The sequence below is a fragment of the Cyprinus carpio genome, chromosome B20, assembly GCF_018340385.1.
Source record: "Cyprinus carpio isolate SPL01 chromosome B20, ASM1834038v1, whole genome shotgun sequence".
In the NCBI taxonomy this organism is placed as follows: domain Eukaryota; kingdom Metazoa; phylum Chordata; class Actinopteri; order Cypriniformes; family Cyprinidae; genus Cyprinus; species Cyprinus carpio.
The window spans coordinates 12,437,622-12,462,681 of record NC_056616.1 but is presented as its reverse complement, the minus strand read 5'-3'; the positions used below and the strand labels follow the sequence as shown (position 1 = coordinate 12,462,681).

At 37.5% G+C, this 25,060-nt stretch overlaps 1 protein-coding gene across 1 annotated transcript; it reads right to left on the bottom strand.

Annotated features, from left to right (window-relative positions):
* Positions 1-16,995: 16,995 nt before the first annotated feature.
* On the bottom strand, positions 16,996-19,101 carry LOC109054155 (homeobox protein six1b). The gene is made up of 2 exons (XM_019071457.2): positions 18,254-19,101; positions 16,996-17,552 (listed from the first exon to the last, which is right to left on the bottom strand). The coding sequence occupies exons 1-2, from the start codon at positions 18,811-18,813 to the stop codon at positions 17,258-17,260; spliced, it is 855 nt and encodes a 284-aa protein (XP_018927002.2). The 5' UTR covers positions 18,814-19,101; the 3' UTR covers positions 16,996-17,257.
* Between the last annotated feature and the right edge of the window lie 5,959 nt (positions 19,102-25,060).

Below are 25,060 nucleotides of genomic sequence, written 5' to 3'. Positions count from 1 at the left end.
GATAGCTTACTGCGTGTCCAGACGCGTTAACCGGGCCGTGTGATTGGCTTCGCCGTCCAGTAATGCTTTCTGACAGGAGAAGGTCAACGAGAGGGCGAAGCGCCTTGGTTTAAAAACGAGCAAGAGAGGAAAATCATCCAAAACTATGTAAAATGCATAAGATAGTGCTATAATTTACTGACTAATTTACTTATTAATTTGTGGTTTAATTGCTTTCAGAAATACTGCGGAATTGTGATCGTTTACAGGGTTTTGCTAGCCTACGTTTTTATTTTTTTTTATTTTTTTTTTAAGGTCAAATCAAAACCTCAAACCACTATGAATTTAAACATCTAAAATTATTTTATGTCCACTTTATTATTATAATGAATAACTCATCTTGTTGTTTTGTCGTTGTTTAGACTATTGCTTTTATTTTTCGTTTTGTATCACGATTAAATTATTTTAATGTCACTTTTGTTACGGAAAGGAAGGACAAACTGTATGTTTAAAGTCTGTTAATAATGCTTGGGTAACACATTGTTATTACAGGAAAAAAGGAGCCATAGATGTGGTAGGGGAGAGGAGAGCACGCTATTGATTGTGGAAGAGAACCAAAGCGGAAAGATTAGGTGAAAAGAGTGTTTCTGACAGTCAATAAGGTTGTCAAACTCTTCAGCGCTAATCAGAGGTAATGAGCGCTTCTCAAACCCACTGGAACAAAAGTGAGCTCTTCAAAGCTTTGTTGGGCTTAAAGGGGAGCTTTCTCTTCAACGTGCTCCAATACTACTTGTTCAGTGCATATTTATTACAATAGAAAATATACTGTAAATAATGTAGGCCTATGTGTAAATAGCATTATGGCATTCTTCATTAGCAGAAACAATTAGCCTACACCACTGACAATTTTTTTTTTTAAATAGGCCGAAACATGGCTAACTATTTTTTAACAAGAATATTTGGTATGGCTAGAATGAGATTTTCATTTTCTAAAACTGAGCAGGGACTTGCATTCACTGAAACTAAATGAGGTCTTTGAGGCTATGAGTAGTAGGCTAGCTATTCGGAATTCCTGGGTGTTTAACAATTGCCATGGGTTTTTGTGAACATGACACAAATTTGTCGTCCTCAAGGTCAGAGCACATGCAATTGATAGCCTTTAGGCTACTAAAATTATGTTTGGAACAGAAAAAGTATCTTTGATAACAATGGCATCACTTTCTCCGTGGTTCTATCTTATCCCGTCTTAAATTATCGTTGCAAGTCTCCAAACAATGGACAAGCAATTGTAACTACTAAAATGTCTTAATGAGGCTGTGTGATGTGATGAATCAAAGCAAGCACCCCTAGAGTCCTATGGCCCGAGTAAGATATTAAAGATTACATGCAAATACACACTTAAACTGATGGTTAAACGCACTTAAACTGACACTTAAACACTTTCACATAGGTGTAATAAATACATAAAATGTGCTTTATTTTGTTCCACAGAATTAAATTGTTGAATTCGTTTCTGTAGGCTACTTTTATGAAGCGATCCTCTTTCAAACTTTCAAACAAAAGTCAAAATTCTTCGTGAGATGTTGGAGGACTGATTGTACAGTCCAGCAATTTCTTTATTGTAATACTCGTAATTGATTTAAAGCACAACAGACGACGTTATGATGGTTTTTACAGTGCGGGTGTTTTTGTGGAAAAATAATTACACCCACTCTTTGCAATTATTTGTCAGAATATGCCCTACGTTTGTCATTTTGCTTTCAAAATTTACAACTGTACTGCGAATTTGCACAGAATTAATTAGCTTCAACATTCTATTTATTGCTTTTTTGAAGAGTGGAACAAAACACAATCCAAATTACATGTATTACACAATACAACACTGCAATAACACATATCTTCTCGATTTACATTACAGAGTTTACAATATCATGTTTATTTGTTTGTTTTTCAACCCCTGATATAAAAAAAGCAGGTTACAGACGGTGTGGGTAATCTCTTAGACCTTAGGTTAGACAGTACAGTGTTCACTGTTAAAATGATCAGTGACAATGTACCAACCCCCAACCCCCCTTATTATTAATAATTTGTTTTTTTTTTTTTTTTTTTTGTTTTTTTAAAGAACAAGGTCCTTTGTGAGGGAATGTATAGGGCTATCTGTCGAACAAGGAGACAGTCGAGGGAAATACATTATGTTTGGCTTTGTTAGAGCTTAGCGCCCTCTGCTGTTAAAAGTCATTTATTAATCTGCCCACACCATGGCCCTGGTTCCTGATTAAAAATACAATTGCAAGAAACTGTCTGGGTTCGAAAGCAGCTATCATTTAGTGCAGAACCACTATAATCACGTTTTTCAACACGTTTTAGTTTTTGCTGATTTAGTTAGCCTTAAACACAAACAACAAAACAATAGCCTTATATTGACATAAATAAATAAATAAATAAATAAATAAATAAATAAATAAATAAATAAATAAATAAATATGGGAGTTATATGCAAGTATTAATGTATTATTGTGAAACAGTTGCAGGATTTCATTTCTTGTGAAATTAACATTATTTAGAACACATTCCAAGGTCCCAAGGTTAGTCATGGCTTGTAGGCCTAACTTTTATTTGCGATATTTTAGAATAAACGTAGTATACAATGGCTTTGGAATAATAATAGATTAAATATTTTTTTTTTTATTGTATTGTATTGTCTTCGTTTGTTTGTTTGTTTTGCCATGGATTACCATGGATTACATGGTTACATATTGATTACACGGCGTATTATCACCTATTCAAGGAATCGTCGAGTCGAGCATGAACCCACACCAGCCACAGCAGCCGCAGATAAACAGAGAGTCAGTCAGGTCACAAGAGATGTGTGTAAGACTCGCACATACTGTTGCATCGCAGTTAATAAACAAACTTCACGCATCCACGCCAACAGCTGTCAGTACAAAGTCCAAGACCACTGATCCCTTTGGGACCAACCGAAGAACCAGCTAAACGTTGGCAAGAACTTAAACATTGCTCCTGTCGAACCAGTGATTAGATTTTCATCAAAATAATGAAACACTTCAAAGTCTCATCGTTTTGTTAATGACAGTATATGTTCTGGAGTGACCAAACATTGTTATATCCATGTTTTCCCCAGTATTCGGAACTGGATGGATTACTGGATTTGTAAAGAAATGTAAATCATTAGGATGCTGATTAGTTTTATTGCTGTCATTTGTAATTAGCAGCTGGCCGCCTAAATCTGTCATAGGTCCACTTTAGCAGAAGTAAAAGCGCGAGTGCGTGGATTTCGACGAGCTCGCAGCATACATTACTAAGTGAAGCGAGCGAGGTATGCGATTTATACTCTTTATATTGCGTATTTTAATTTGCTATTTTATTAAAATGCACATTCATTGTACAATACGCCCCCTTGTGTAAGACGTCCTCCTCACATTTAATTTTCCTCTTGGCCTTAGATGGCACTAAATCGCAATAAACACATTTAGTGAATGGCTTTGCTCCTCTTATATTCGACTTTTTATATTCGCAACAATTGTTAGATTTATTTATTTATTTATTTATACAGATGTTAATTTAGATTTTTGGGGTAATTTTTTTTTTTTGAAATGATAAGAATGGCATGTTGTTACAGGTGTGATTTAATAATAATAAACATACTGTGTGTGTGTGTGTGTGTGTGTGTGTGTGTGTGTGTGTGTGTGTGTGTGTGTGTGTGTGTGTGTGTGTATTTGTTATATATTACATTTCTAATTTAAAATTGTACATTATTAACAATTTCGAAATAAGAACAGAAATTACATATATGAATATTATGGATTCAGATGTGGGATAAGGTGCCTCAGGTAGGAAATCTTTATATTATTTTCAGTTTTATATTACAGCTAAAATAGCAATTTATTTCAGTTCATGCTCTGATGGCCTTGTCCTCTTAGTATAGCTCTAAGTAATGCAAGAAGAAAGACGATATGTAAAGAATTACAAATGTAGTTTTAGAACATTATATTGATGGGACTAAAAAGTAACACAGACTCTGACTCAGTTATAACAGATATTTGTATCGATCACACTTGTACTGCAGTGCAGAATCGCATTGTTTTCTTTTTAATTTCACCATAGGCTATTTGTGACTGTCACTTTCCTGTAAATCTATTCTCCTCATTGTCGTAGCTCATTTGTCTTGTACAATATCACGATTTCAGCACCATGGCCAGTGCCTGTGCAATCTTCAAAAGGTTTTTTTTCCCTTTTTTTTTCCCTCTACAGTGCTCTTACAATCATGTGCATTTGTCTGCTGGCTTGTTCACACAAAAGACGATAATTACATCGATAAAGAGTCCACACCACAGCTTTAAAAGCATAGAGGAACGATATCGTCGGAATCACTTTCAAACGATTTTTTCCAGCTTAGGAACGATTAAAAAACTTTGACAGACAATCAGAAAATCCTGCTTTAAAGATCCAAGCATTTAAAGTGGCAGACGGCTTAACTGCAGAACGTGCACAGAACAATATTGTTTCTAGGTGTAGAAGACGATGAAGTATTGTTGTTAGTTACCGTTCTTGTTGTAGTGTATTCTGAAGTAGAGGGATCAAATCAGCTAGAAAGTTACAGTCTCCACCATTCATCTACAAAACAGACTTACTGTGAAAATTAAATCAAAGTTAAATCAAGACATATTGTCTACTTTACATTTAACACATCAGTTACGCATTAAAACTATAGTTACTAAATAAGTAGGCATATGCTCTTAATATAATATCCTTTTCCACAGTTGTAAGCGGTTAGGCATATTATGCGGACTGTTATACAAACACTGTCCACTAGAGAGCGGCAAATATAGCAAAATGCTGCACTTACACAAATTCTTCTCTAACAAACCTGTTTCTTTCTTACGTTATTTCACTTTCACATAATTAATAAAATGCACAGTCAGAATACTTTATAAACTACATGCTTTGTGCGACACTTTGATCACACACTACAACTTAACGCGTCACTTTGATCATATCTAGAACTGTCAAATGTAACAAACTCTAAGCTCTGACTCTCTTGTAATACTCAGTAATGACCAAAAGATGGAGATCTACCAATGATTTGGCTAACTATTGGCTTCTGAGAATTTAGCATCTTGGTTGGGGAATGGAAGCTTACAATCTCTTGGCATCTATAGTTGTTACATTTTTTCAGTCTGTATGTAATCCATAGTATTTGTCAAATACTGGGCATTTTTATAATGAACAGTTTTTCACATACTGACAATAATGACTAGCCACGACACCTAATCACACACTAAGGCAGATATGAAAATTACAAATGCCTGAATGAAAATGAACAAATGACACATAAAAAACACAATGGCTGGTTGTCACTGAATGGCTCACGAGAAACAAGTGGTGCACAGAACTAGATAATCCCCTGTAAACAAGTATATATATATATATATATATATATATATATATATATATATACATGAATATTGACATCTTAATGGAATGATGTAAAATGAGTCTGGTAATTCTTAGTGACATAAACTACCCCCCCCCCCCCACTTTTTTTTTGTTGCATAGAGACTTACCTCAAGCCTGCAGTCCAGATGGCATGTGGCTTTAGTGCTCCTTGTTAGTATGGCAGTACATTAATGATGCAGTGACCAGCCCTGAAAACAAAACTGATCCCACAACAGATGCACTGATGGGAAATGAGGTTGTTTACTATATATTTTTTTATTATTTAAATAATGGTCTTGATTAATGGCCTGTTTATATATATATATATATATATATATATATTTTATTGTGCCCTCTCTCTTTTTGTGGCCTGTGAAAATATACCCTCGATACAAATTTTTTGCCAGGTTTTTTTAATATTTTTTTTTTTTTTTTTTTTTTTGTCTTGAGAAAAATGTAATTCTTCACATATACTGAGGAGGGATGCTGACTTGAAATGTTACAGAAGGGGTTTTATAAATAACTCTGGTCTCTGGTTTCTGCAGCGATACTGAACGGTCTGTTTCATGTATAGCATGGGATTCATTTGTTATAAAGGAAAAGGCAAGTCTTGGTGTGAAGAGAATGAAGTCCCTCAGAAGAAAAACATGGGGATTATTTTGATCTTTGAATATATTCAAAGATTTTTTTTATTTTTTTTATTTTTTTCAAATTATGAATCTCTGGTTCATTGTAGAAAGACCTGATATAGCTTTTCTTTACAGTCTCATAGGATGTACGTTTAATTTGGCATAATTTGAACCATCTTGCAATAAGATCAGTGCCGGCGCTGTGGTCTCGAGGGCCGGCCCCCCTAGCGGGATGCCCCTGACTTGGCGTGGCCCAAAAAAAAAAAATGTTAATATTAAATGTTCAAACTGTAACTTAAATAAAATAATGGGGAAAATGCTAATTCTGTTGTTTCTTGTCAGCTGTCTTATTGGTCGCCGAGTAAAGTTGAATTGCAGCGCGCGCGCAAAATCCTTGTAGTTTGTCGTCTAGACAGTTGTTAGAGGACGGTCTGGTGATGAATGTTTGTGGGTTCTAACTGCAAGTACTTGCTGTGTACCTTAGTCATAGCTTGGTGCGTGATAAATTGCAGGAGTGTAACCAGGTAAAAAACAAGTGTTAGCATAAAGAGAATATACCACTTTGATTTTGTTAGAAAAGCCTTTGAAGTCCCCTTATTTGTTAAGACATGGGTATTTTTTTGACTTTAATATTTTATTTGATCTTTGAATATATTCAAATTTGCATTTCCTATACAATGGCTCATTATCTATTCTTCTATGCAGGAATAGAATTTAATTGTCCATACATTTGTATGATGATGTCCAACTCGTTTTATGAAGAAAAAAGCCTTAAGTTTTCAGAAACATCTATACGAAAAAACTTTGTCTGATGGGGACTTTTTTTGCGGTTTTTCAAATTCAAATGATTCAGTGTTTTTTTTTTTTTTTGTTTGTTTTTTTTTTGTCGTCGTAATTTGTTAATTATTTAAGTATAAAAATATATAGCTATTCATTGAAGGCCTATTTTATGTTTTTTTTTTTTGCCTATATATATTTATATTATTATTTTCTGTCCTGTTCTGTTGTTTAGGCTAAGACCTGTCTTAGCTCTTAAAAGCGCTCTCTATGCAAGGTTAGAACTTTTTCCTCGCGCGTTTCCCAAAAAATGTACATTTTCCCAAAAATGTAGGCTCTGAACTGTAAAGATAGGTACTTGGGTGAACTAGGCTATACTAACCTTATATGGAATGTATTTGAACGTTTCCAATCGTATCTTTTGTGTATTAGGAATAATATATAGATAGATCATTGGAGCTAACCACATTCTAGGGTAGAATGTCATTCTATTTAGATCATTGGAGCCGTATCCGGTCCGCAAACAGATTTCCTTCTGTTCCTCTTTAGATAAAAACCTATATAGATTCTATATAGATCTTTCAGATTTAGGTCTGGATTTCCATGCTACTATGATGTTGCCAATGCGTCAAAAAAATATTTATCAAACGACAGTGCCCCCCCGCCGATGATCCAATGCCCCTCCAGTAGATCTGCTCTGACGCCGACTCTGAAATAATTATAGTGCGACACCTGTTAAACCCTCATGCAACCCAGTAATTCTGGTCTAGTAGCAGCGGATGCAGACTAAGCCGCTGAATCTCTGTCCTTTTCATTATTATCCCCGTCCCACACACTGAACCCGCCGGGCCTTTAGATGAGACCGGGTGCTAATGAGGCTAAAGCGGCCTCTTCCGTGGGGATCTGAGTGAAGAACACTCACTAGGGCATTAAGGCTTTGTCTCATTCTTTTGACATTGCAGTGAAATAGCTATAATTAATTCAGTTCCTAGATGGTAAAGGACATAGAAGGAACTAAAAATCAGTTGAGGAAGTTCATTTTTTTTGGCTGGCAAGTATTCAAACACATATGCACAAAAATGTTAATTTTATCATTTGTTATCCTGCAATATAGTATTATTGACAACTAGATAAATAGATATTGATTTTCATTTTATATTAAAATTGGTGTCAATACAATGTACAATAGGAGGTATGCAGGTTATATATGACAGACACAGGTTGTTATTGGCATTGAAATAGAGGGGCCACAGGTGTGTGATTGATGGCAAGCCAGAGGATGGACAAAAAGAATGGACATTTTTAGTGACTTTAATAAGGAAAGAAGGCATAGAAATAAAGTGGAGGTGGTGTATTTGTGTGTGTGTGTAAAAACAAAATATATAATACATTTGAAAAGAAATTATGACTTATCAGTTGGAATGCATTAAATTAATCAAAAGTAACAGTGACGACATTTATGATGTCATAAAAGCTATCGAAAATTTGAAATAAACACTGGCCCTTTGAACTTTCTATTCATCAAAGAATAGAAAAAAAAAATGTAACACAGTTTCCACAAAAATATTAGGCAGCATCATTGATAATACTAATACAAGTTTCTTGAGCAGCAAATCAGCATATTGTAATAATTTCTGAAGGATCATGTGATACTAATGACTGCAGTAATGCTGCTGCAAATTCAGCATTGTCATTAATTATATTTTAAAATATATTATACACTTTATTTTAAGGTCTAATTCTCACTATTAGCTAACTGTTAACTAAACTCGTAATTACTGCTTATTTTCTATATTATAATTATAAATATTTAGTAAGGTTGCTAAGTTTAGTTATTGACTAGGATTAAGGATGTAGAATGCATGGTCATGCATTAATATGTGCTTTATAAGTACTAATAAACAGTATTATTGTAATATAAAAAAAAAACAATATTGTACAATATTACTGTTTTACTGTGTTTTTGAATAACAAATGCTGCCTTGGTGAGCCTGAAAAACTTTTTCACAAATATTTAACAACCATAAGTTACCGAACCAAAACTTTTTAACTGTAGTGAATATGATGTATGGCTTAAGTGTTTTAACAGGTCAAGTATATTGGACTGACACCCTATTTCTGCAACTTATTTACTATATACAACTTATTTATGGAGACACTGGGCCATCAGGCCAAATATTTGTTACAAATTTGAAGTACTGAAAATATGAATACATAAACTAACTTTATAATCCTTAACCATCTTCCGAGGTAGAAAATGCTGAGATGTAGAATAAAGAACCATAAAGATAATTGCTTTTGAGCACAGGATACTGATAAACTAAGGACAGTGGCGGAACCTTTAAATTCTTCATCATGTCTGTTAGCATGCATTGCAGAGACGATGCAAGATTAGAAATTATTTTATTTCTTGCACAGAGCTGTCCAGGCTTGTCTCAGACGCAGAGGACATCAAAGGTGTTTCCAGTTTGTCTCACCTTATGAGTTTATGCTTGTCAATCATTTAACTCTCATGATAAGCTTCGGTGAAGCATGACCAGCTCTGCAATGAGCAGTGACAAACAGCACTAAGCATTCCAAGCAGTGGGGAACGGGACAGCTGAGAAAGAGAAAGAAAACTCGCTTGGTTTTGCAACGTTTGACTGCTAAAGTATTTGACTTTTCTGCATGAAAACATCTAAACACATAGCATTTTCTTTTTCATTTTGTCACCTCTCTGGCATCCTTCTCTTTTTTTCCCTCTCGCTCCTCCATCTCACTCTTCCCTCCATCATCTGTTAGGTGAACAGTATCCGGCAGGTTTGTGAGCCTCTTTTGTCCTGGAGCAGGAGATGTTGGCGCAGCCGGATCATGTTTCAAACTTTCATTTCCTGAAATGTTTGAGGGAACATCCAGGGTTTTATCAGTGCCCGTTACACTGAGCGAGGGGAGGGGAGGAAGGGGGAAGGAGCTCGAGTTACCTGGCTAGTCACTTAGCCATCAATGAACAAACAACTCTCTCTTTGAGCTGAGACCGGGGTCTCGTACAGGCCCCCTCCGTTATGATTCAGTTTTGCTCACCGCTCAATCAGACACACACATGCAAAATGTAAAGTGCTCATGATGTATTAACACTATATATAAAGCAGGTGGTCAAGGTCAAACAAAACTAATGTGTTTAATATTGTGTGTGAACCCAGCATAGGCTAGCAAGAGCCACATGATATCTTAATGGGATAGTTCACCTAAAAATGTAAATTACTCACTGTAATGTCGTTCAGAATCGGTTTGCCTTTTTTCTGTGAAACATAGATGCACATAAAAAGATGTTTGAAAGAATGTTGAAATAACTATTTTTGTAACTACAATGAAAGTCAATGGGGTCCAAAAACAATATGAGAGTGAGTAAATGAAATTTTTCAGTGAACTATCGCTTTAAATTCAGTGCAAATTAAAAATGATCGACCTTCTCTCCTGGACGCAGATCAAGATGTTATGACAGGGTGTCTGTCAGCACTGGTCACCTGTGAGTCTCCTCCCACAATGCCCCTCTTAACCTCTGTAATTGTGCGTGTCTTCACCTCTGCACTCCACAGAAAGGATCTCCTTTCTGTGTTTGTCAAGTCTACTTAAAAAAACCCAGTGTGGAAATGTCCAGTGTGAAATGATAGCTAGATTTGTTCGGTTTAGAGCTTCAGAATATGTGTGTAAACAAACAGTTATTCTCCCTCACCTTAGATGATCTCAGTTTTTGTGAGACTTTCTTAGATCGGTATCTATATCGCTGCTTTTCTTATCATTTCAACTAGGAATGCACAATACTTAAATTCTTTTCATGTTGTGGCTGAAAACAGATAAATGGCAGATGTAAAAAGTTTACACTAAAAGTCTATACTTTATAACTTTTTGTTAGGGGTCTACGGATCAGGCTTTATTAATAATAAAATAAAACAAAAACAACAGCAAAAACTACCCTGTGGGGGAAAAACACAGCTGGCTTCAAGACACGGCTTGGCAAGGAAGGGCAGGACACAAGGCACACATTCAACATTCAAAGACAAACTGGCATGGGACTGCAAACACAAGGAGAATAAACAGGGAGCAAATGAGGAGGGTATTGAGAGAAACACAGGTGGGGCAAATTAACCAATAATCAGGTAACAAGATGGGTGAGGTCCAGACAAATGACATGAGAGACACAAGAAACAAAAACAAAAGCCATGTGCTCACACAACTTTCTCTTTTCAACCCATAAGTTTCTTCATCTTCATCTTGCCCCATCAGTCTGTCTGAATACTGAATCCTCTGTTTCTTTGCTTGTGCTGTCCAGCCCTGATCCTCGGGAATCTCTCAATCTTCCACTCATCCTCCCTATTCCACCTCCACCTTCTGATTCTGTCTTTCTCTCAATCTCTAGCCCTCTATCTGTCTGTCTTTCACTTCACTTTCTGCCAGCTGCAGCTTATGCCACTCCAGTCCAGCCTCAAGAACTGTTACCTCTACTATGGCCTGTGATTCTGCTAGCTATGCTGGACTGCTTTGCCTCTGCAATGCTGGCTGAGTCCTGCATCTGCCTGCCACCTATGTGGGTCCTCATCAGGGCTTCCTTCCATCAGCTCTGCCTTGGCGTGAGGTTCCCCTACCATCCAGACTCCGCCTTGTCTCCTAGCGCCCTCGTCTCCACCATGGCCCATCATCCCTCTGGCTCCACTGGGCTCCCTTGTACCACTGGCTCCACCCAGGTCCCTTGTTGACCATCCTCTGCCTCGGGACTCCACTCTTTCGGCTTCGCCTCGTCACTCCGTCCCTCTGGCTCTGTCAGACTCCTCCTTCCCTCTGGCTCTGCCTTCATCCTCACTTACTCCGGCTCCAGCGTAGCCTTCCAGATCCCCACCTCCACCGTTGCTTCGCCTCGACCCTCCGGATTCTCAGGGTCACCCAGGCCTGTCACTGTTCTGTTGTGTCTGTGTCTTGTGATCTAGTTTTCTCATCATGTGTCTTAATTGGATTTGTTTCACCTGCCCTTAATCAATTGTTACCTTCTGTGTACTTATACTCCCCTCTTGTCTCTGTCAGTCATTCGATCTCATCAGTTTGTGCTAGTGTGTGTGTGGATTGTGCCCTGTTCCTTGAATTTATTAAACATTTTGAACTCTTCTTTGTCGTCTTGTGCCTTTTGGATAATAGAATTATATTGGAGAATAGCATTTATTTGAAATATATATTTGTAGTGTTAGTGTAGTGTTATAAATGTCTTCATTGTCACTTTTAATGAATTTGCTGGCCCCAAATCTTTAAACAGTGGGTTGTGTATCATTTCTAGATTATTCCTCCCTTTCTGCCAGTTTATTACCATCTGTATTTAGCACCTATGCAATATTCCTTTTCTTTGGCATCCCATAGTCTTGAAAACATGAGGAACAGAATGAGTGAGGTTTGTTTGTGTGAATGTGACTGTGTACACACACATCTACATGTCCATTTATATATGGCTGTGCATTCTACGCGTCGGCTGCTCCATGGTCATCACCCTTAAATACCTGCTCTATGAACCCTGGAGTGGCTGACGCCAGGCTCACAGCAAGTCTGTGAAAAACCCCTGCCCTCTTACTCTTCAAACGCTGCTGATGGAGGACTCCCTGCCTGGGTGACAACTGCCTCCACTCGTTTATCAGTGAGGCTTGGCTTTGAAACCTGAGCCTCTGTGACCGTTTGGAAGTAATCCGTTACCCAGCTCCGCAGAACAGACCATGACCATCGAGGGTGCTGGAAAAGCGCGTGTCCCTCAACTTTTTACAGATAAAAGCGTGAAGTAATGCCAAATTGATGGAGTAATTTTGCTGTCATTTTGACAAATCCATAAAAGACAAAAACTTCCCCAGAGAGGAAGCTCATCTGAAATCAGCTGTACAGAGAGATGACGCACAGGCAGGTGTGCAGCACAGGCTTTAGTCCACCTTTTATGACGTGTGTTTGCTCAAGTGCTTGTCAATGCATAAGAGAACGTGGCATTTGTTTGTTCACAAGCAATGCCTTTTTTGACCTCCTACAATGAAAATTAGTTCCCTGTATTGTACCATGTGATGCCCTGTGAAAGTACGATAGTCTGAAGCTCTGATTGTGTTTTTTCCAGACCTTCCTACATCAGATAATTAGAATAATTATAATTGTATTTTTAATGTAAACGTTGATGCCATTTTGTAATGGAACACAATGCTGGTCGATCGACAGTCAGAGAAACGCGCAGTCACTGTGGTGACGCCATTAGTCATAACTTCCTGTAAGGTGATACAACGTACTGCATTGGGCTCAGTCATCCAGCGTCATTCTTTTTAGCTTGTTTTGGGAAGAATGAACAAAACCAAAATGAAACAAAAATCTTTTTAAAGCTGTACATTAATTTTAAACAAGTTATTTTGCCAAAAAAGTAAAAAATAATAATAGGTGACCCAAAAGTTAACATTCTGTCAAGTCATTCCAAACCTGTATGACTTGCCTTCTTCTGTGGAACACACACGCACACACACACACACACACACACAAAAAAGGAATTTCAATTTATTAGTATTTTTCATTTCTGTTGTTTTAGACCCCATTGACTTTCATTGTATGGACAAACATAGCAAAAGCATTCTTCAAAATGTCTTCTTTTGTGTTCCACAGAAGAAAGAAAGTCATACAGGTTTGGACATTAGGGTGGAAAGTGATTTTTTTTTTCACTTTTCCTTTAATAGTGGAATAAAAAATAGGGTAGCAATTTATTTTCGTGTTCTTGTTATACAAGTACTTACTATAGTAATAACAGTAAATTATGCATAATTACTTGCAACTAACCCTAAACCAAACTCTAATCCTATATCCAAATAGTAAGTGTTAAATATTATTACTCAGTTCTTAAGCATTTAATTACACTGTAACAAAGACACCTTAAAATAAAGTGCAACTGAAAATAGATTTAATAATATTGATAGATTATATCTATCTTCTTTGATTTATGATTCAGTGAATTATAATGAATGCTCCATTGAGTTTTCAGAGTCCACTACAGTTTATAAGGGATTCTCAGCACCTCTCAAAGGCCATATTCTTTGACGACACAACCATATGGAAAACTACTTTCACATATTATTGCAAATGCCCAACCGGCCCTTAGCGCTCCAGTGATTTATTATAAGCTGTTAACACAAACTAACATTTGCCTCTGACACAGAACCGTCTTAATCTTCTAAATTCTAAAGTTCATTTAAACAGTTTACAGCTATCTTTTCTAAACCATCTGTATGTTAATTTGTCATATGTGTGCTGTAGTCACACAGATTTCTCCACTTGATATTTCAAAAACTTTTCAGGCTGTACAGGTTCCAAAGGTTTTGTTTTGTGTGTATGTTGTTTGTTTGTCCCATCCTGTAATCCCATGATGCCTCACTGAGCCGAACCTCGAGGCGAGGGATGACCTGAGCTCAGATGACAAAAGGTAATAAAGGGAAGGGCAAGGAGCCATGAAGCCCACCTGTTCTCCCTTTACCCCCCTTAACAACTCCCAAAAGTCTCAACTATTATCTGTGAAGAAAATGGCACTCAGTCATTCCCCCTCCTAACCCCCACAAAGGCTGCTCACATTACAGCCTAACCCTTTTCTTCCCACATGAGGAACACTCTATTTGTCTCATTCACGTTCAGCACAGGCCTCTGCTTTGTGTGCTCACCTTGGTTCACAGTAGTGTAGAGCTCATGCTCCGACAGGGAATGAGGGACTGGAAACCTGAACCCTTTAAAAAGCAGCTTTGGCTCACTAGAGTTCCAAACACTCTTTCCCAACCTGCATGCTTTTTGGGTGGCGACAAAACAACAGTAAACCTTGTTTTGAAGTTCATACTTTTTATATTTTTCCTTTACTATTGTTATTAATATTTTACTTTTTGTGCTCGACTTTAAATGGTTGTGGCATATTGAATAAAGCTGTACAGCGTACCATGGTATATTTGGTTTACTCTTTTTCTGTTTGAGTTCAGTATTCAATACTAAACATTTATTAAAGGGGTAGTTCACCCAAAAATAGACAATTCTGTCATTATTGACTCTCCCTTAAGTCATAAAAAACCTGTATGACTTTCTTTCGTCTGTAGAACACGAAAGAAGATATTATGAAGAGTTTTGAGGTTGTAAATGACATTAGATTAAATGGCTTTCATTGTATGGATATAAAAAGGATTAAAAACAGTTTTAAATGATCTTTTTTTGTGTGTTTCACAGAATGGAGAAAGTTATAGGTGTGGAACAACATGAGAATGAGTAAATGATGACTATTTTGATTATTTTTGGGGGTGAACTGTCCTAAGTAGCATTTTTAGAAAATGTGAATTAGGCTGTATTTGTTAGGTATTTCTTATAATGTTGTGTAGATGTATTGTCACATTTTTAAATATCTACAAATATATGTTCTCATGTAAACCATGTTTAAATGTCTACAAATAACATATCAGTGAAATACGTTTTGACCATAACCGAGGTAATACATTTTTCAACATGAAAAAAGTTGGATTTACCACCACTGCTATACCATTTATTTTCTCTAAACCATTAACTAATTAATTTTAGAAACACATTTATAGCCTAAATACGAAATAGTACATTCATTTTACAAAGTCTGAGTAATTCGCTAATCTGATTAGGATATCTAATAATTTAAACAATATAAAGGGAATGTAGATTAGAAACGAAAAAATTGGTACCCGCACGGCTGTCAACAAATGTTGCATTCAACGTCAAAATTGCACGTTTTGGTACCCTTGGGGCAGAATGGAAGTTGCCCCTCTATGGGCGGTTCTGGGCCTCCAGTGCTCTACAACGCGAACCTAGCGCAAGCAACTGGTTACGATTAGCGACCGGAAATCCTCGGTACTCTCTGTTAAAAACAATTACCCTGACGTGCGTGCGTGGAAGATGGGTGGGAGGCTGCCTGGTTACTCAACATTTAGCTGGCCTAACAATCAGGGGTCCTTGTAAATTCTTTGATCTGTCTACATTTTAAATGAGCCAATATTGGGCAATGCCAAATAATGTAGTTATTCTTTAAGGGTTCAAATTAGTGGAGGACATTTTTGTTATTATTTTTATTAGTAGCCTATTAGTAGGCTATTATTAACGTTGCTGTTGTTGTCTGAAGACCATGAGATAACAAGAACATCAGTCAGCTGGCCCCAGAACCATGTTTGCGTTTTTGCTCAAAAGAAACTTATGAATGAAGCCACGTGAGTTTGCCTCCCGCAGCTGGTATGTCTTCTCTTTGGCCCAGAACCACCAGAACAAACACTGGGAGAGCGCAAAGTAAACACCCCTCTACAAACCTAACGATGCACTGCGACCACAAAAGCAACACGCGCCTCCTGAGGCTAAAGGAAAATCAACAACTCCCCGCTTTTTGTTGACCCACATTATTAAGAGGACGTTTGTGACATGGGTACATGATAAGCTGGATGAATTAGCCTATAAGAAGAAGTGCTATTATTATGAGAATTTAAATTAATAGCGTCATGCAACAGGTAGCCTATTTTATCTATTAATTATTATTATTATTATTATTATTATTATATATCAATTATTTTATAATTTGTAATTAGTTATTTAATAATTTCTATTGGGCTGTGACCTTTGTCATTTCTACGCAAACTAAGAAACTTAAAAACGAATTGTTTGGTATTCGATTTAATATTTAGGCTAAGTTTGATCTGGGATGAACAAAGGAGCGGGAAAAAGCACGGGAGTTTTATTATAGCCTACAATGATTGCAGATAGGATCTAGGAAATAATAGGATTTTTTTTTTTTAACAAATGTGCTTTTGTAGAGATGATGAGCGAGGATATCTTCGTCCGATACATGAAGCGAATACTCGAATGTGTTATTTTTACCCTTAGCTAAAATTAACTTTACTTTTTTTCTTATTTAAATGTAATGGTGTAACCTATTATATTCTGAATTATTTGCAGGTTATAATACAAAGACCTGACGCTTCATCTGTAAATATTTTTTTCACCATATATCTTTGTCAAACAGATTTTGGCGAAAATTAAAATCCCGAAATTGTATTTAAACAGAAATATGAGTTTTCCACTAATTCATCTTAGGATTTTATGGGTGCAAAACAGAATGATGAAATGCTAGACGAACGTCTTATTAGTTTGAAGAAAAGAATCGTTTTATTAACTGCTTTTGGTTTGTCTTCTGACCAGTTTAACGACTTGGCAAATGTCAGTCCACCACGGTAAAGCGTACCACTGAGTATTTCTCTGAAAACCAGATAAAAATTAAGGAGTTTTACTCAGATTTATACTGTTCATTTTCTCTCTTATATATATATATACAGTAAAAGTGGCAGATCTCAGTCTATATTTGGTACAAAATAAACAAAAATAAATAAAAGCTCAGTCGTAATCACTTAAGAACCGAGGTCCACTAGGCTTGAAGTTAAAGGTCCCAGTAATGAATCCTGAAGCTGATGTGGGTGTCCCTGCATGCCGTGTACCGACTGCTCAGCGCCGAGGCCGGTCATGGAGTACGCGGACGCGCCGGGGTGGCTCATGTTACCCTGGAGCAGGAGCACGGAGTTCTGGTCAGGACTCTGCGGGGGCGAGAATTCGTCCTCCGAGCTTGACATCAGGGACTTCCCGCCGTCCAGCGGTGACAGCTGGTTCTGTTTGTTAGCGCCGGTGTTGTTGTTCTCGCTGTTCTCTCTGTCAAAGATAATGAGAGCAGGGTTAACTTTATATTGTAGATAAAACATGCTGTGTAAAATATACAATCGTTTTTTTTTTTTTTTTTTTTTTTTTTGGAATCCAAATCTAATAAAATAAATTCTCACACATTCAAATTCAAATTTATTTCATAATTAGCCTACTGAACACATCGAAATAAAAGGAACAATTTTCATTTGAATGATCTGAAAATATCGGTAGTTTATCTTTAATCTGGCTTCACTGGAATCCTCTCTGACTGTTAAAATAAAAATGTAAATATTAAAATAAAGAAAAAATATCTGGCTTCACTGGAATTCTCTCTGAGCGTTAAGATAAAAATGTATATTTTTTTAAGGAAAAAATAGGTGCTCCATCTGGTAACAAATTAATTGCATAACAAATATTATAAAACACAACTGAATCAACCTGATTTTATTGGTCACACTAATAAATATATTTTGTAAAAGCTATAAGACAGAAATAGATCCTTAAGGTAACCATGCTTTTCCAGTCTACGACGCTGATCTCTTTTCTGTTCTTTCTAAAATAAAGCAGCGCACTTGTTGGAATCCGAGTAAACATGTCAACAATAGCATCATCAGAACTGCAACAGTTGTCAGCTGTAAGTAAGTGTTATGAGCAGCTAAACTTGCTGTATGAAACGCGTTTTTATTTTGTTCTCAGGTGATTGAGCTTACCTTTCTTTTGCCTCCGCTGCGCGATCCCTCTGCCGTCTGTTTTTAAACCAGTTGCTCACTTGTGTGGTGGTCAGCCCTGTGGCCTCGGCTAGCTCCCTCTTTTCCCGAGGAGATGGATAGGGGTTGTGCGTGTACCACTCCCGCAGCACACCGCGGGATTTCTCCTTAAAACAGTAGCTGGTCTCCTCGCCGTCCCATATTGTGCGTGGCAGAGGAAATTTCCTCCGCACCCGATATTTCCCCACCGCTCCCAGCGGTCGCCCCCTCAGCTTCTCGGCCTCAATGTAATGGGCCTTAAGCCACAGCTGCTGCAGCTTCGGATGGTTGTGCGGAGAGAACTGGTGACTCTCTAGTATCTTATAAAGTTCCCTGAAGTTTCCACGGTGAAAGGCGACGACAGCCTTGGCTTTGAGGACGCTCTCGTTCTTGTGGAGATGGTCGCAGGCCGGAAGAGACCACAGAAAACGGCCGAGACGCTCAAGGTTCCCCCCTTGTTGCAGCACCTCACACACACACGCGACTTGCTCCTGAGTAAACCCGAAGGAAGGCAACATTGACATGACGTCTGACTCCCGCTACCAAGCCGCTCTCCTCTAGATGCTGTGAAGGAAGCGGAATGGGAGACACCCCGTTTGCCTTCTTTTAATGAGAGCGATTAGTTCGCTTGACAAGATTTTGGGGCTTGGAGATGTCCTCTGCGCGCGCCGTGAAGTTTTGGGTGTTTGTTGAAGACAGTTTGCTCACTATCGACTCATGTCGCGCTAAAAGAGCACTGCGCGACTGCTGATTGGCTCTCCAGCTGCCCTATCCCCTGCAGCAGTGCGGAGAAAACTCTGCTTCCATTTCCTCCCACGGGGACTCGGTGGTCTGAAACTGGATCCCCCGTCTCCAGTTCTACCTGAGGGAGCCGGGCACCTCGATACTAATCAATTATAGCAACTGTCTGAAGGCAGCGTTCGCTCCTTTTGCACCAAAAGCCTTTACATGCTTTTTTTGGTGCTTTTTATTTTTATGCTAACAGATTTTGAATGCACAATGCTGTGTAAGTGAAGAATGTAAAATGAACTGCATTGTCTTTATTTATTAAGTAATAGTCTAAGAAAAGACGTTCCTCAGTTGAAAATTAATTATTAGATTGACAATGTGTAACAGATAATCGTGCATTTGATTGCTACACAGTTATTTGCACTCTGCCTGGCTTGTGCCATTGTCAAGAGCACACGCTGTGCGCAAGGTCTAGATGCGCGCAGAGATATTTGGAGTCCAATTGAAAACAATCAGCCTCTCGAGCTGGTGAGATAACATAATGCTAGTCACTAGATAAGTAGCGCCCCCGGTTTTTCAAAATGTGGACCGAACGTGCAAGACCGGTAGAATCTCTGAAGTGGTGCTGCATGGTTACACAAAGACTGTGATGCATTTATTTACAAGAAAACATTAGCCAAATCAAAGTTAATATCAATAAATGACGTACTCAATATCTGCTGTTTGAGTTCCACAAAATCGTTAAACATATTTAGGCTAGAAAATATAATATAAAGAAAATATCCATAAAGATAAAATGTATCGTAATTTTTTTCGGTTTAGTTTCTTCTTTTTATTTAGGACAAAAAACAAAAAATGCATTCTTCCCAGCTTTTTCTTTCTTGTCCTCTCTCGTCTCTCTGTACAGTGAAATCTAAAACCGGTGCATTAGTAAATGAGTTCTGTCTTCGTCGAGGTCTTTGCCATCCAGACGCTGTTTTAAGGCATAGATCGCGTTTCTTTATCTTCTTCGAAATCTGCAACCTGACTCCACGGCGACGCAAAACTCACAATCACTCACCTAGAATGGAGCACCTCTTTTAATTTAATTTGAGACGCGGCGTTCATTTTAAGAGGCTTTTAACGCATGGGGCCGTTAATGTGGACTATACTTGAGGAGCCTCCACTGTTCCCTCTATCTGGCGCTGAAATGATTTTGCAAGCCTCGAGACATTGACATAAAACGAGGACTTAATCGGTTTTAGCAGCCAATCCGTACACCTGTGAAAACAACTTTTTGCCCACTGTCTCTGAAGGGTCAGAGAGGAGCAGGCTAATGAAAGCTGCCCCATCCATCTGTCCCGAAAGATCACCCAAGGCACAAAAAACATTTCAAATGTAAAAGCTAAAGATCTACCACAAATTATTTTCTGGACTTACAAGTTGTTTTGTAAAATACAAAATTACATTTTTTAGAAAATCCCAAATTTGTGTAATTTGTTCACTTTTAAGGTTTTAAAATTATTTGTCTCTTTTTACACAATTAAATAAGAGCACATAGCCTATCTTACAAAATGGCATAGTGTTGTCTGTATAGGTCTATACTACATTTATTTTTTAATGTTCATGCGAATATACGGTCTTATTATTTTGACTTTCTTATTGGATTAAATGAAGTTTCTTAAGCTTGTAACGGTGGTTTTCCAATTCGTAACCAATTTTCCATTGCTGTATGTGACTGTAGACTTTATTGAATTTAACGACATTTAGGTCTCTTCGTCAGAAGGGTCAAGTATCAGCTTCAGTGTAACAGCACACAGGCCTGTGATTGACGGCGCTCGGGTTGTCGTAATGTCTCCACCACATTGCGGCGCGCCCCCTCCTTAAACCTCAGAAATCGAAAGGCCGTGCCCGTTCTCAGGCCCTGATCATTTCAAGATGTGCTCTTTTATGGCCTAAAGGCGAGGGTTGGCAAGGTCGACGCTAATTCCTGCACACATACCAATGGTAAACACACCATAAACTGCTTCCTTCAAAAAGACATCACGGTAGGCTATACATTGGATAACAATGAGGTCATTCTCTTAAAGCATGTTTCAGTCATGTCCATAACTCTCCAGACGTATTAAAGGAATAGCTCAAATGCAGAACGCTATATTAAACCAGCAATAATTCCGTTCGTAAACACGTTATTCTTATTTTTTAGCAGTTTGAGAGAACAATTTTTAACATGCATGTTCTGTTAAAGCGCCATTATTGATTAAACATCAGAGTCCAAAGAGTAGACAAAAACTAAAATCTTGGTGTAACGAGAATCAAAGAAGGTTGTAGCTTAAAGGACTTGAACATTTAATTATGTCATAGGGTGAATTAAAGTAATCTGGGTTTTAAAAAAGAGGGACATTGGGTAATGGGACGCTAATACTTTGTACTCTGTATATTTTCCTTTATGTTGTGATATGACATTGCTGATCTGACATAATGAGGGTAACAATCCCTTCCCTGAGTCAACTGCAGAAATGACAAAAATGCCCCATGATTACAAGTCCATTCCCCATTGTTAATATAAATGAATGGGCTTTCACAGTTCATCTTCATTCAATTTATGATGCAGACATTTCATGGATAATATTCGCTTTATGGTCTATTCTGTATAAAGTCATTATTTATAGCTTAAGCAATATTCTCCTGGGAACCAGTAATTCCTGAGAACATGAGTTTTTGTGCATTTCTCTGAGACTGTGTATGCTTAAATGGCTGCAACTTAAAGAAGTTATCACTGGTTTTTCAGAAATACTGAGTATTTGAGGGTTAGGCCATGGCACCTTCCTCCTATTGGTTTATACAAATATGAAAACCTGATACTAATAGCCTGTGTATTATTTTATACATGATCTTTGTATTTTTTTTCTTCCAGATTGTTTCTTGTTTTCTAAGCAGAGTTTAATTTACTATATAAGAAAGACTATTTACTATTTTCTTTTGTCCACAGCAGAGGACATTAGGACTGTGTGTGTGTGTGTGTGTGTGTGTGTGTGTGTGTGTGTGTGTGTGTGCGTGTGTGTGTGCGTGTGTGTGTGTTTTCATCTCCTGGGGAGACACTAAAGATTAATTACATAGCGTACTATTTAAAAAATGTTCCTAAGATACTTCTATGAAACATATTTCGGTGTAATTTGTATTACCAGTTGCTGCTAAAATCATGTTATTATTTTAAAAAAATACATTGTGTAAGGTCGTGAACTCTTACTTTTTATAACCAATGTAAAATAAATCATAAATAAATAAAATAATTATATCATCATTCATATAGCCTATAGCCTAATCATTATATTATATTATTATAAATGTCTTATTCAACATGTTATACAGTACCATTATATATCATTTCTTTTTTTACAACAGTTATTTTTTCATATGTTTATTGAGCCCCTAACACTATAATTAAACAAACAAACAAACAAACAAATATGGTGGCCATATGCGCCGTTCATACGCGACACGTCCCGGCCAGGATTTTAATATTGCCTAAAATATCCAGGTTTTGGCTGTTTTCTCTGTGCAGGTCGATTGTTGTGTGACATTCATGAGAGCTATAGAGAGCAGAGCAGATGGCTCCTTATGCTTTCGAATCGCTCTCGCACCTACTTTGGTGTGATTGCTTTGGTGTATGAATGGCGCATATGACCACCCTAATAAATAAATAAGAAGGTGTTTTTGCTGGGTCTCAGTGTAACATACTGGGCATTCATGATGTGAACATATTTTTTTAGTCACTTTGTTATTGTCTTTTCCTTTTTCTAATCAGAAACATCACTGATAATGATCAGCTCCATGCAGTTATTTAAGAAATTTGCCTCAAGAAGTAGCTCCACATTTGTCTGCATGAGAGCTTGCAATAGAACAAGTTTTTTTTTTTCACTTGTATTTTATTTTGCAAGTTGTGTTTTTATGTATGGTGGTAACAAGTCTTTGCTTTAAGAAGCCCTAGACCAGAAAGCTCTCAATACAGCATTTAAAAATGGTTTATGAGCATCCCTTACATTTAATGGACTATTGACATTGAAGTCATGCAGCACTGCCCCCTGTTGGTTTGGATGTTTTAAGTTGCCAAAACTAATAATAATAATAATAATAATAATAATAATAATAATAATAATAATAATAATAATAATTTATTGTCATCAACATTTTGCAATGACAATATAAATATTTTAAATAATAATACATATTTATATAATATCTGTTTTTACAATGATTGTGATAATGTCTCTTGCAAAAACTTCATCCTCAGAAATAACAATGTTCACTCAGTATTTTCATAAAACAAACCTTTTTATTAAACATAGATTGTTGTTCTCTTGATTTAAGAGGGGTTGTACAGAGGTGGTGGTTCCCCCTTGACCTCACATTAGCACAGAGTATAGTGCTGTGGCGCAGTGGGCACGAGGCTCCGGTTACATGTGCTTCACAGTCTGCTGTGCTTCACTAAATGTCACACTTTGAAAACTCCAGAAAAAGTCAGGGGTCAGGTTCTTTAATAAGCACACTTCTGCAGGGTTGCTCCTTTTTTATAAGCTGTCTTTTCCAGAATTTATGAACATCTTCACTGTTTTTAAAAACACACACTGAAAATTTTTGTCTTGTGGAGTGTGAATCTATTATTACTTTCTTCATATCTGCTAAACCATTAAAAAAAATGATTTTGATGTACTTTTCTCATATGTGATATTTGGTTGGCATCATTCACACTGAATGACTGTTCCTTGTACTTTACATTCTTTTGGTGAAACTGGAGAGCAAATTAAAATGAAGGTGTTTTCTCCTCTTCGGTGCCTTTTGTTATAAAGGATGAAAAGCTCTTTAAGGTCGGCCAATAAACCATCCCATTCACGGTACAAGGTGATTGAGTGACGTATTTCGTATTTAATAATACAAAAAAGCAACATAACACCGCTTCCCATGAAACGCACAGTGACATATAGGCTGCCAAGGGGAAATAGGGGACATGAAACACACATGTCCCTCTTTCTTGCGCCCACCAGTTCTTTGCTCAAAGCCCCAGACAATAGTGCTTTCTTAACCTTCAGTATTCCAGGAGGCGCCATCTGATACCTGGCAATCAGCTAATCTGGTGCCCTAGGCGACAGGGTCACCTTTGGGCAGGTAACAATAGATTCTTTACCCAATGTGCTTTTTTGTCTCCTCCTTTGTGCGAGGGAGCAAATCCTACCTGGGCGCCATTCAATTAGCACTGACTCACACGGACTGGTGTGGACAACTGTGTGGCAAGAGAAGGAAATGTTCCCACGCCAGTAAACGGACTTTGGCTCCTACTTTCACACTTTTATGAGCAATCAAAGTTTGCATAAATACCTGTCCCATTAATTGAATTACCTGCTGTCTTATTGCATTATACACTACAATATCTAGATATGGTAGAACAGAGAATGTCCTCTTTAGTAATACTAAGAAGAGAGTATATATCTTTTATCATCCTTTCATAATCTACCAAATGATGAGCCTGCGTTTTGCCATTGAGTTCGAGCCAAAAGTCTATTCCTGCTAGATCATGTGAGGACGGTTCAGGAAATCTAATAAGGATATGTAACTTCTCATATACTCTGGCTTTTTGGATGACCTTTACTTTGAGTAATGTCATGACAGGTACCATATGACACTTTAAGAGTGAGCAGGGGCTTATTCAGCTGCCAGGCTTTGGCTAGAGATCACAGAGGACGCCCCTGGTGAGAACACAAGCTTGATCTCCACCATGCTGCATATGTGTTCGTCCATGCATTAGTAATGTCTGAGATCACCGCCAGCCATCCAGGGGGTCCAAGTTGTAGCCTGATCTGGTTAAATGGATAGAGTCTTGGATGTCCTTTAGACAGACATCACGCCTGCCATTGGTTAAAAACATATAGCTGACTTACCTGGTGCTTCCAATAAGAGATGATTCACTGAAAGTGATGTCATTCCCTTTACTTTTTGAATTATCAGGCTTTGGACTCTAATGTGAAACACCGGTGTCAGTGACATAGACAACCCTTGGATCATTCA

Bases quoted from the DNA above. Each gene is read 5' to 3' on its own strand.
- LOC109054155 (XM_019071457.2), bottom strand. From the start codon at position 18,813: ATGTCAATGTTGCCTTCCTTCGGGTTTACTCAGGAGCAAGTCGCGTGT. The intron at 17,553-18,253 runs GTAAGCTCAATC...TATCTTTGACAG, and splicing joins GCAGCGGAGGCAAAAGAAAG to AGAGAACAGCGAGAACAACA.